This window comes from Globicephala melas, chromosome 15, assembly GCF_963455315.2.
Source record: "Globicephala melas chromosome 15, mGloMel1.2, whole genome shotgun sequence".
Lineage (NCBI taxonomy): Eukaryota > Metazoa > Chordata > Mammalia > Artiodactyla > Delphinidae > Globicephala > Globicephala melas.
The window spans coordinates 40,511,618-40,523,732 of NC_083328.1; the positions used below are offsets into that span (position 1 = coordinate 40,511,618).

The 12,115-nt window shown below is 50.2% G+C and overlaps 1 protein-coding gene and 1 long non-coding RNA gene across 5 annotated transcripts in view; one reads left to right on the plus strand and one right to left on the minus strand.

Annotated features, from left to right (window-relative positions):
- RIN2 (Ras and Rab interactor 2) overlaps positions 1–12,115 on the plus strand; it is a 219,763-nt gene that overhangs the window by 184,305 nt on the left and 23,343 nt on the right. For all 4 annotated transcript variants that reach the window (XM_030872461.3, XM_060284865.2, XM_030872460.3 and 1 more), the window contains 3 exons: positions 1,380–1,452; positions 5,490–5,581; positions 8,889–10,043. In XM_030872461.3, coding sequence (XP_030728321.2) covers positions 1,380–1,452; positions 5,490–5,581; positions 8,889–10,043 — 1,320 coding nt within the window. The remainder of the gene's footprint in view (positions 1–1,379; positions 1,453–5,489; positions 5,582–8,888; positions 10,044–12,115) is intronic.
- LOC115861542 (uncharacterized) lies at positions 5,016–9,163 on the minus strand. Its single transcript, XR_009559032.2, has 3 exons — positions 8,555–9,163; positions 7,733–7,832; positions 5,016–6,960 (listed from the first exon to the last, which is right to left on the minus strand). It is a non-coding gene; the product is annotated as an uncharacterized lncRNA (long non-coding RNA).

The following is a 12,115-nucleotide window of genomic DNA, read 5'->3' on the forward strand; positions in this document are numbered from 1 at the left end:
CATAGATATTTTATCATAACATCTGGACAGTGTGTTTCATAATAAGTACCACCTCATATCTGTGTAGATTTCTTTCACACGTTACTCCATTTTTTTTTAATGTTCATTTATTTACTTATTTGGTTGCGTTGGCTCCTTAGTTGTGGTATGCGGACTCTTAGTTGCGGCATGTGTGTGGGATCTAATTCCCTGACCAGGGATTGAACCTGGGCCCCCTGCATTGGGAACGTGGAGTCTTACCCACTGGACCACCAGGGAAGACCCTAAGTTACTACATTTGTTAAAAAATTGCACTTCCCACTACTATCCTTCTGGGAGACAAGGGAAGTACAGTTATTGTCCATTTTACAGATGAGAAAACCGAGGCTCAGAGAGGTTAACCTACCCCAAGTCCATTCCCTTTTACTTAACTCACAAAACTGTGGTGCACATGTGTGTGTGTTTCTGTTTCTGTGTCTGTCTGTCTGTCGCTCATGGTATATGTGTGGAGGTATAGATGTGTTTTGGGTGCTACAGAAATAGTAAGTGAAATAATACAATGTAAGCAAGTAATAAGCAAAATAAATGAGGCTATGGAAGGGAGAGAAACTCGTCTGATTGAGGAAATGAGGAAATCTTCACACAGCTGAGGCTCTTTGGAATGTTGCTGGAAGAATGGCTGCAGGGGTGGCATTTCAGCAAAGAGGGACTGAGGAGTGGTTGGCAAATACATGAATTTCTGAAGTCAAGCCACTCTCTGTTCCATCAACTAGAAGATGTATGAAATGGCGCACCGACTTGACAGAATATTTCTTGCACGCTTGCACGCTTGGTGGTGGTGGTGGGAGTGGGTAGGGGCTAAATTAATTTTAGAATCTTTCCTACAGAGTTGACCTCAAAGCTGATTTATGAGAACCACGTGTTATCCTCCAAGCCTCGAGCTCCTTCTCTGCCTTGTGTCTGTACCAGAAGTGGCCCGTTTTGGCAAAGAGGATTGTGACCCAGGAGGTCCAGCCCGGGAGGGTCAAGGGCCGGTGGGGCCTTGGCGTCCCCCAAGCCCTGTCTCCTGATGGCCTCTCACTCCTGCCAGTCTGGCCCCTGGACCCTGCCCAGCTTTGCATCCCAAACTTTAGCTGTGTCATTTGAGTCTGCGCTGGTCTGTTTACCAGGCACTGGAGCACGTGCTCCAATGAGTCAGGGGCCAGACTTCTAGGCCCCAGCCCCTCCCCTGGCCTGTGTCTGGCGGCCGCACAGCTGGTTCCCGTCAGCCGTGTGAGAGTTGGTCAGGGAGCACAGGGATGCTCCTGCCCTCGCAGCAGGCAACATCCAGCACTGAGGGCCTTTCCTTTCCCAGGATGCTCAGGGACACTCAGCTGGTTTCCAAACTCTCTCTTTTCCAGCCTTTTCCCTGGAAGGCTCAGGAATCAGTTTTGCGGATTTATTCCGGCTCATTGCTTTCTACTGCATCAGCAGGTAAGGCTCTTCGTCTCCCGATTTCAAGCCCCTGCTTGGCGTGTGCGCTATCACTGGCCCCCGGGTTTCTTGATGCGTCCCAGGCGCGGGGCTCTGGAAGGCTTGTCACCTATTGAGTGTCCCTGGAAGGATTGGCCCCTGAGGTGAAAGGGTCACCAGGCCCCCTGTACCAGGCTTAAGATCAGAATAACTAGCCCAGCCCCTCTAAGTGTAAAATAACACACACATGCAGAAAGGGGCCCGTGATGCAAGCGTGTAACATTTAAAGGTCCCTGATAATGTTTCTGAAAAACCGCCAGTGGATGCAGTTCATCTAGAAATGTGGTTCCTTCAACCAGTCCATAAATCTTGCATCGCTCTCCTTCAGGCCTGCTGGGTACCCCTGTCTTTTTTGTAACTAAAGGGACTGTTTCAGTCTACATGAAGCCAAGCCCCAAATCCCGATGTTAAAAAGTGTCAGGGGAGTGCAAGCTGGGGAAGGCTTTCTTCTTTCTTTTCTGTGAGCCATCCCAGTTTCTCAAGTCAAGGGTTCTTTCCACGAATGAGGCTCAAAACTCATCGTCTGCAGAGGTCGATGTTGCCTCCCCTCAGGTCGCCTGGCTCAGTTGGCCTCCTTGGTTTTTCTTGTGCATCCGTCACAGCCGATAGAGCAGAGACGGGCTAGATCCTTGGGGGTTGGGGGGAAGGTAGGCACCAAGCTGTCCACTCCTGGAGGTCCCCAGGCCAGGCCAGCCGAAGCTGCAGTCAGTGGCCTGATGGGGGAGGGCACTTCCAGAGGGGGAGCCCAGCGGGAAGAAGTGGGGGGCTTCCTCCAGAATGGGACCAGAGCCCTGTGAGTGCCCTGCAGGGGCCGCCACCTGCCAGGGTGTGGGCAGGAGCCCTCACCTGTGTGAGGAAGTCCGCCCAAATCGAGGAGGCCAGTGCAGAAGCCCTCACATCCCCAGGGATGCACACCTGCACTGGCATGAGCCCGGCAGCCCCTGGGAGTGACTGTCAACCCTGGTATGTCGGTCAGAGGTGAGGCTGGCCGGCATTTACACGTTATAGTTTGCTCCTTGATGAACCTGCTGTTGTTGTGAAAGATCATCCCACCTATAAAACAGGATTTGGCAGCCATGCACGAAAGGTACCATCTCTCCCCTCAGTGGTCACTGTCAACTAAGTGTCGCTGTCTGGAGTCGCTTGGTGACTGAAGGCGACCGAGTACCTAGAAGGCTTGGTGACCCACAAAGCATGATGCCAACACAAGATGCTCCCAGGCAAAGCCCTACGTTGACATTTTGAGATTAATAGTCAGTCTCCTCCTCTTTAGAGATATGACATGTAGAGTAAAAAAATATTTAAAAAATAAATTAACTTATACATGCATTAAAACTCTTGAGTGAAACGTTTATACAGAAGATGGCTTTATTTTGTCTGTTATGCAAGTTTTAGAACCAGGGTTAGGTGAGAAGGAGGCGCCCCCTCTTGTGTGTGTGTGTGTGTGTGTGTGTGTGTGTGAGTGAGAGAGTGAGTGAGAGAGAGAGAGAGAGAGAGAGAGAGGAGAGGCTGTATCATGCCCTTGGCTGGCACGGCGGGAGAGTACTCACGCACAACATCTAATTTTCTAGTAGATCAAAACCTAAAACCACCCATTAGTGAATGACGGGTGTGGTTTCCTGTCATCTCTGTCATTAAGGAAAACCCAAACCAATTATGCAATATTTAGGCTCTAGGTACTGCATTGGGCAAAGTAAAACCTTAAAATAAACGTAGGTTGGTTTTATTATGTGTGGCTTTCCTCCCAATTGCCTAAAGAAAGTAGGTTTTCATTAAGTGGGTACAGCCATGGAAATACAGATTTGCATGATGCTTTGACGTTACAAAATTCTGGTCTCAATAGTCTTCATTTAACATCATAATCAGGGCCATGGCCTCTCCTGGGTCCAGCAGCAGCTCTTATACAAACGCTGCATCCCCTGACGCTCCACCTGCTTCATCCAGAACAGATGCAAGTGGACGAGGTGCTCACAACGGGGACAGATGAAAGGGTCTCCTGGAAGCAGGAGGCGACCCGGGCTTAATACCCCAGGAAAGAGGAGCCTCCCGACTGCCAACTCCTAGCATTTATGTGAGCCCTCGTGTTTTGCTCTTTCCATCGACCTTACTAATTTGTTATTTATTGCCAACAGCCTCAAGGGTTCCAAAAGTCTCCAGTCATCCAGATTTAATCTGATTCAGCCTACAGCGTTGCCCAATGTTACTGTAAACGACTAGTTGTTTGGTATAGTTATTTTCTTCAGTGGAAACGTTCAGGTCATCTTGTGTTGACAGAACACAGGCAGGAGCTCCGAACTTTGTCCTCACTTTCTCCACCCCAGCCACGGGGGCGCGGGGGTGGGGTCTTCTTGCTGTTCTTCATACATGCCAGACCCTCTCCCACCCCAGGGCCTTTGCACCTGCTGCTCCTTCTGCCTGGAATGTTCTTTCCCTCATAGTTTACTTCCTGGCCACCTTTAGATCTTCAGTCAAATGCTACCTGCTCAGGGGGCCTTCCCTGGCCAACTCTCACACTTGAACCCTCTTTATTTTTCCCCTTTTGTGCTTTACTTTTATCCATGGGGCACATCCCCTTCCCGTGTATTCTATGAATTGCTTTATTGTTCTCTGTCTGCTGGCGTCCGCTGGAGTGAAGCTCTGTGCAGGTGGGGACTTTGTCTGTTTTGTTCCCAGCACCTGGCACATCATAGATGACCATAGACTTTGCTGGATGGATGAATGAATTCTTTCTTTGTAACACCAGTACCACCACTGAAAAAAATAAGTCCTTTTCTGATAAGTCACCCTTGTCATTGCATATTCATTCATCCATTTATTCAAAACACATTCTCTCCCTATCTGTGTCAGGCAAGGCCCTGTGCTGAGCCCCGTGAGGATTTCATCAGTGCTTAGAGCATGATCCTAACCCTTGTGCATGAAGATGAACAAGTGCTTTTGAAGTCTGCCTCTGCCCTTTCGGAGAAAGCAGGAGGTCATGGTGGTGACGCTATGCCCTGGCCGCAGCGGGACCCTGGTGCCAGCCCAGCTCCTTCCTCTTGGGGCTGCTGGTCTGTGATGCTGCAGTGATTTGTTTCCTGGTCTACACATGGCATGATGCTGCTTGGGGGAAATGTTGTCACATGAGGTCCTTTAGATTTGCCTTTCTGCTCAAAGCATGGCCCAGGGTCAGGCGGCTTGACAGAAACGCCCAACCTCCGGCCTCCCCCAGACCTGCTGAGTCAGAGTGCAGACTCACAAGACCCCCCAGAGATTCAGGTGCACATTACAGTTAGAGAAGCACTACCTTAAGACTCAAGAGGGAGTTTTGTCCCCAGCACACAAAGGACAATACATGGGCTGTAGCCGGAACACGTCACAAATAAAACCAACAGACATTCATTGAGAATCTGCCGTGCCTAAGGCAGTGGGGTAATACATTTTGGTTTAGGATCACACATTCCTGCCCGGGGAGTCGGGGCCCAACATTCAGAGCATCTAGCAAATCAGTACCTAATGTGTTATTTATGTGATGGATCCACCAACATAGTTAGCGATTCTGATATTAACTCTAGATACGGCTTAGCTGCCCAGGAAGGCAATTTGGTCCTCGCTGCAAATACTGAAACCATGCGGGCTTGTCTCTCAGCCTGTCCTGCGTGTGTTAACACAGGCAGGAGTAGTGATCCCACAGTCCTATCAGTAAAGACGAGTCTGGTTGGGTATGCTGTGATGTCTGGGCCATCTGAAATAGTTTAAGCTATAGACAAACAACAGGGACCTACTGTGTAGCACAGGGAACTATATTCAGTGTCTTGTAATAACCTATAATGGAAAAGAATATATATGTATAAAACTGAATCACTTTGCTGTATACCTGAAACACTGTAAGTCAACTATACTTCAATTAAAAAATAAAACAAAAATAAATAGTTTAAGCTAAAACATCTCTAGGATGGAAATGAAAGCAAGAGACAGAACAAGACATGTAATTACATGTATTCTCTCTTTTGAAAAATCAGGGACGTCCTGCCGTTTACCTTGAAGTTGCCTTATGCCATTTCAACAGCCAAGACTGAGGCTCAGCTTGAAGAACTAGCCCAACTGGGACTAAGTAAGTGGGTGCCCCTGCCCGGTTTCTCTTGATGTGAAAGCATGGAGCAGAGCCAATGGCAGACGATACATCGTTGCATCAAAAAGCAACCCTCATCTCCATGGTAGAACTCCATGAGGCCCTGAGTCACACCTTCTGAGAGTCTTTTTCTAAGTCAAACGTCCAACCCGCTCTCAGAGGCAGGTGCCGAGTTTGCCTGAGTAGCCCACGAATTCTCCCCAGCATCTCCCGTCGATGAGTTTGAGCTCCCCAAAATGTCCAAGTCTTAAGATAAGGTGAACCTCTGTCATGGGTCCTGCCCTTCTGTGGCATCTTGCTGGGGAAAGGCCGTGCCTGACGGACGGGGAAAGCCAGTGCAGGCACCTCGTGTGCATGAGTTTTATTCTAGAGGAACACACGGTATTGATGGCATTTCTGTGCTTTGAGGAATTTGACAGCGCAGGCTTCCAGAGTAACATCTGTCTCAGTTCCTCTCTTGCTCGGTTCCGGCCCTGGTGTTCTGGGCCATGTCCCTTACGCCGCCGTGTATCCTCACTCCGGCCAGCTGGGCGCTCGCTTCCCCTCCTGCCCTTTGCCAATGCCCCTCAACCCAGCCCCGTGGTGGACGGTGGATGGCAGGGGCTCAGGACACACCACTCTCCCAGTGTCACTTCTTGGTTCTGTTGCCCTGGGGAACCCGTGTGGGTTTAACTTTCACAAAAAATGTTTTCCTCCTCGATGGGAAGGGGGAATTCTCTTAAGATTTTGGGGCTTCAGTCTTCAGAGAGATGAACAACCAGGCCATAGTATTTGAGTTTATATACCAGTATATAGTATTTGAGTTTGGGATTCTGAAGTGCAACTACCAGGATTCCAAGGACCTAAGAAACTGTGATACTTGACCCAGCAAATAAGAAATATATGTGTCCCTCCTTTGGCCAGTTTGCCCGTAAATCTCAAGAACTTGTTCTGAAGCGGGTACCGTTGCCAAGAGAGCCTCCAAAACGCATAGAGAAGCCCGGAGGTGGATTCACATTCCCCTCCGAAACTTGGTTTCCAAAGAATTGCCACGTGCATCCGAGGCCTGTCTGATGGGCAGCTGGGTTTCAGGATTGGGAAATAGAATCCAGGTAAACATATCAGGGCCGCATAAATGTTCCTGCTGAAAAGTCACACCATCTCTGCCCCCGAGCTTTACACACCTTTGGAGAGAGTTTAAAACATTTCCTGAATTTAAGATCAGATCCTCCACTAGATTATAGGCCTCTTGAGGACAAGCGCCAGGTCTCCGTTTCCTCTGGTGACCTCCATCCCCAGGACTCCTGGTTCAGGGGTCAGCCTGCTGTGTGTGCCTCGTGCCAGGGCTCCAGGACCGCAGTATCAGGGACAGCACTTGTGCCCTGCAAAGATGGAAGCAGAAAGAGCTCGCTCTGGTGGCCGCTCACCGGAGGCAAATAAGGTCTCATTCATAGATATTCCATGTGTAATGGTCAACGTGCACCTTATCCATTTCGTGAAGAGACAGCACTTTAAAAAATTCTGTACCTAATTTATTTGTTTGTCCAACAAGTCTTTCTGGAGGGTCCGCTATGTGGCAGACGCTATGTCCCACAACAAGGGTTCAAAGATGCATAGGGTCCCTCCCTCTCCCCCACTCCCCAGGTTTAGTCTGCATGGGAGGAATACATAACATGGGAACTAAGTGTTCTAAGTTTGTAAAGTCTTACAACGGTGGCAGGGGGAGTCTAAGGAGGACGCAAAGGAGGCGAGAGCTGCTCTACACTGGCCAGTAGAAATAGATGTAAGGCAAGCCAGTGTGTACCTTTAAATTTTCTAGTAGCCGCATGAAAGAAAATTAAAGGTGCAATTAATTTTTACAATTTACTTAATGTGATATCTGCAATGTTATTTCAATATATCATCCCTATCTTTTAAAGTATTGATCAAATATTTTACCTTCTTTTTTTCATGCTAAGTGTTTGAAATCCAGTATGTATTTTATCCTTATAGCACATCTCTATTCAGGCACTAAATTTTTGTCAGAAGTACATGGATCTGTATTTAGATTTCGTTACATCTACAATTGAAAAAGTAGTTTCATATAAAGTTTCACATACTTTAGAGTTTCCCAGTAACTGAATTGTGTCAGTTTTTACATTTAAATTGATTCACCTGAAATAAATGGAAAATGGAGCCCCTCCGTTTACGAGCTGGATTTCAAGCGCTCACTGGCCACAGGTGGCTGCTGGCTCCCCTATTGGACAGCACAGACCTAGAGGGAAGGAAGGATGAGAGAAAGCGGGCAACACAAGTCAAGGTCAGGCATGTTCACAGCACAGACAGGACAGGGCCAGGGCTCCCAGCCTCAGCCTCTCCCCAGGCCCCTGTGACCAGCCATTCGGGGCCCTCGGGAAAGAAACACAGTTTCAGCAAACACAACAAGGCAGAACTGTAGAGACAAGAACCTATTCCAGATGGAAATTACAACAGGTGTTCAGCACCACCACTGCCTCCCTCGATTTGTGTGGAAAACGGACCCGTCTGTCAAAGGGCGCCCAGGCAGTACGGCTGCAGTCAGCGACGTGCACCACTCCAGAGTGCTGAGCACCGATAGTCAAGGCCAGGAGGTTGTAGGATTTGGGAAGGATGGGCAGCAAACCACAAAGATGGACGGGCGAACTTGCACTTAACCTTTGCATGAGCTGGCTGTCCTGTTTTTTGCTGATGGGACCCATGAGTGTATTTTTCCTCCTTTTGGGTTTTAATGCTGAATGTGTCAAACCCAAGGCAGATTGTGTAACGTCCGCCAGGCCCAGCTGCTGGTCCTGCCTATTAAAGGGGAACTGCGGGCCCCCTGCGGAGGGCACCCCGGGAGAAGGAATCAGAAAGGATGCTGCTGCTTAGTGGGAGGACTTGGTCTTTGTGGAGCAAGTAGGGAGTCCCACGGCCTTTTCCAAGCTCGTACTGTAACCACCCCAGTTCCTTTTTCCTCACCTGGGGAAAGGCCTGGCCGGCTCAGTGCCACAGCCAAACCATCCCACAAGGGCTTTGAAGGTGAAAAGCCTCCGGAGCCTTCCCATGAGCCGGCAGCTGGGCCTGGCAGCATTTCCACCCTTTCCAGTAAAGGAATGCAGTGAAAACAAAAACAAAAAAAAAAGAGAGAGAGAGAGACAGAAAGAAAGAAAGAAAGAAAGAAAAACACCACACTCCAGTATAGCAGCGCCTCCCCTTCCAAAGCTGTGCATTGCCAGGCAAGTGTGATTTTTTGTGAAGGACTGGCCGAGTGCACTGTATTTACATTCTTGTGTTCACTGATAATGACTTTCAGATTTTTGGAGCTCTCCAGCTGACAACAAACCCCCAAACCCTCCACCTCCCCATAGGCCTCTCTCCTCCGACGGTGTGGGTCCTGCCTCGCGTCAGCTCTGCCTTATAAATGGAGTGCATTCTATAAAAACCAGGACGCCCTCGGAGCTGGAGTGCAGCCAGACCAACGGAGCCCTGTGCTTTATTAATCCTCTGTTCTTCAAAGTGCACAGCCAGGAGCTCGGCGGAGGCCCGAAGCGGCCCTGCACCCGGACTCCCCCCGACGCGAATGGCACGGACAGGCCTCGGTCCCCCCCACCCCGGCCCCCGCCCCCCGCTATTAATAGTGTGCACGGCAGCCCCCAGCTGTCCGGGCCCGCGGCCGCCGTGAGCATGCCGGAAACCGTGGCCCATCACCAACACGGCGACGGAGCTCGGCTTGGAGCGAAACCAACCCCCGTCCCTCCGCCCCGGCTCAAGAAGCAGGCGTCTTTTCTCGAGGCGGAGGGCGGCGCCAAGACCTTGATCGGCGGCCGGCCTCGCCCGGAGCCCGCGGCGGGCCCGGCCGGCGGCGCAGGTGGAGCCCCGGCGGCGGTGGAGGCGGTGGAGGAGGAGGCCCCGCGGGATTGCACAAGGGCCCGGCCGGCCGCCGCCCCTGCATCCCCATCCCGGGCCCCGTGGCGCGGAGGCCGACAGAGGCTGAGTGACATGAGCATTTCCACTTCCTCCTCCGACTCGCTGGACCTGGACCGCAGCATGCCCCTGTTTGGCTACGAGGCGGACACCAACAGCAGCCTGGAGGACTACGACGTGGAGAGCGACCAGGAGACCATGGCCCCCCCCATCAAGTCCAAGAAGAAGAGGAACAGCTCCTTCGTGCTGCCCAAGCTCGTCAAGTCCCAGCTCCGCAAGATGAGCGGGGTGTTCAGCTCCTTCCTGACCCCCGAGAAGCGCATGGTGCGCAGGATCGCCGAGCTGGCCCGCGACAAGCGCACCTACTTCGGCTGCCTGGTGCAGGACTACGTGAGCTTCCTGCAGGAGAACAAGGAGTGCCACGTGTCCAGCACGGACCTGTTGCAGACCGTCCGGCAGTTCATGACCCAGGTGAAGAACTACTTGTCCCAGAGCTCGGAGCTGGACCCCCCCATCGAGTCGCTGATCCCCGAAGACCAAATAGGTGAGTACCCACCTTGCCTTAAAAAATATATATATATATATATATATATAATCGATTATATGTGGAATCAAAAAAAAAAAGACCCAGGTGAACTTATTTACAAAACAGAAAGAGACTCACAGACATAGAAAACAAACTTACGGTTACCAAAGGGAAAGGGGGGTAGGGATAGATTAGGAGGTTGGGGTTAACAGAGGCACATTGCTCTATATAAAATAGATAACTAACAGGAACTTACTGTATAGCCCAGGAAACTATACTTAATATTTCATAATAACCGATATGGGAAAGGAGGCTGAAAAAGAAAAAATATATATATATATCTGTATATCTGAATCACTTTGCTAGACACCTGAAACTAACATGACATTGTAAATCAACTCTACTTCAATAAAACTACAACAAATATATATATATAGATATATACCTATATATATCTATATATAGATATATATCTGTAGCCTGGCAGGACAGCGCATCCTGTGCTAGTTCTCTTGGATGGAGTTTTCTCTGGAGTTCAAAACAGCAACGCACCGCAGCCCCTGGGCTGATTTGAACTGGAAACACAGCTTCTTGAAGGAGACTTCACGTTATACCTGACTTGGCTGCTGTGCGCCAGGCTTGGACGTGTTTGGGGTGGGGGTGACCGATGGGGCAGCAGATGGGTCTGTTCAGGGACGGAGCTTGCCTTCTGAGGGTCCGTTAGCCCACCTGATTTTGTGCTGTGTGTGTGACACGCCTGTTGAGGGTCTCCTGAAGGTGCGTCTCTGCAGGTTGTGTGCGAGGAAAAGGCGTTTTTTGCTGTCTTCTGAGAGGCGGGGGGTTTGCGCTGCTTTGGTTGGGAAGTGCCCTTTTTACCCTCAGAAGAGGGCAGAGCCCACGGTGTGCAGCTGGGTGAGTTTCCACAGGGAACAAGCCCCAGCCCAGCAGAACATGACAGCATCCAGAGCCCCCTGGGATCCCCGCCTTGTCCCCCTTCTCCCCAGAGGGTAACCGCCTTGCCGGCTTCTCATCGCAGAATTCAGTAAGTAGCACTGTGAGGGAGTAAGCAAAAAAAAAAAAAAAAAATCAAATGGACAGGTTGGTTTGTGTACCTTTAAACTAAGTCACATATTTGGAGGTCACATGAAAGGTGTTTTCTCCAAAGTCAAGGGGAAATACTTTCTTTATAACCTTGTTGGAGGGCTGAATTGCTAGTGGTTACTTTGGCCAAGGGAAAATTGAATTTGGCAAGCCATCTTTTTTTTCCAGGGCGAGAGTGTTAAGGGATTTTTTTTTTTTTTTTTAACTTCAGAAGATTGACTCTGAAAGGCTAGTTTCAGAGACCTCATTGACTGGGCACAGCAGCCAGAAGGGCTCCCAAACATTTGCAGGCAGTTCATAAAGCAAAACCCCAATTTCTCTTTCTGATTGGGTCCGTTTGACGAAAGGAGTAAACAGTGTGTGGTAGCAAGTGCTGTCTCTCTGTCTCTCTCTCCTTCCTTCTCCCTCTCTCTCCTTTGGGTTTCAGCAGCTTTTTGATTTTCTCACAAAGGAATCAAAGCCTTGTTTGTTTTCCTATGGCTTGTGCCTGGGTTGATGGGGCGTGGTTAGAGCTGGGCTGCTGGAGAGAACGCTGGAAGGAATGTGCCCCAGGATATGCCTTAGAGATGGAAACGCCTTCGGGACAACAGAATAGCCACCCAGGCCCCCTCTGTCCCCGCCCCCCAGAGCCTGCCTCTCAGAGGAGACCCACTCAGACCCCGAACCGGCAGGAGCAGCTTCCTCTGCGGGCGCTGATGTCAGCCCTGGGTTATGTGGCCGGCAGCGCCAACCAGCCCACGGAGAGGAGGCTCCTCCCTGGGGAACCAGGCCTTCCCTTCCTTCTCCGCCGATGCTGTGATCACCAACAGAAGCGCCCGTCCCAGGAAGCTCTCCTGCCAGCTTCTTTGTGGGTGAAGTTCAGAGAGGGTACTTGCTCTTGGAGCACCAAATCTCCTTTTCTCCAAAAACAAATTTGAATTTGGCCAGCAGTCTTTGCTGCAAACACTTTGCTGCTCCGGAAGGATGCAGCTTTCAATTTAAAATCTAAG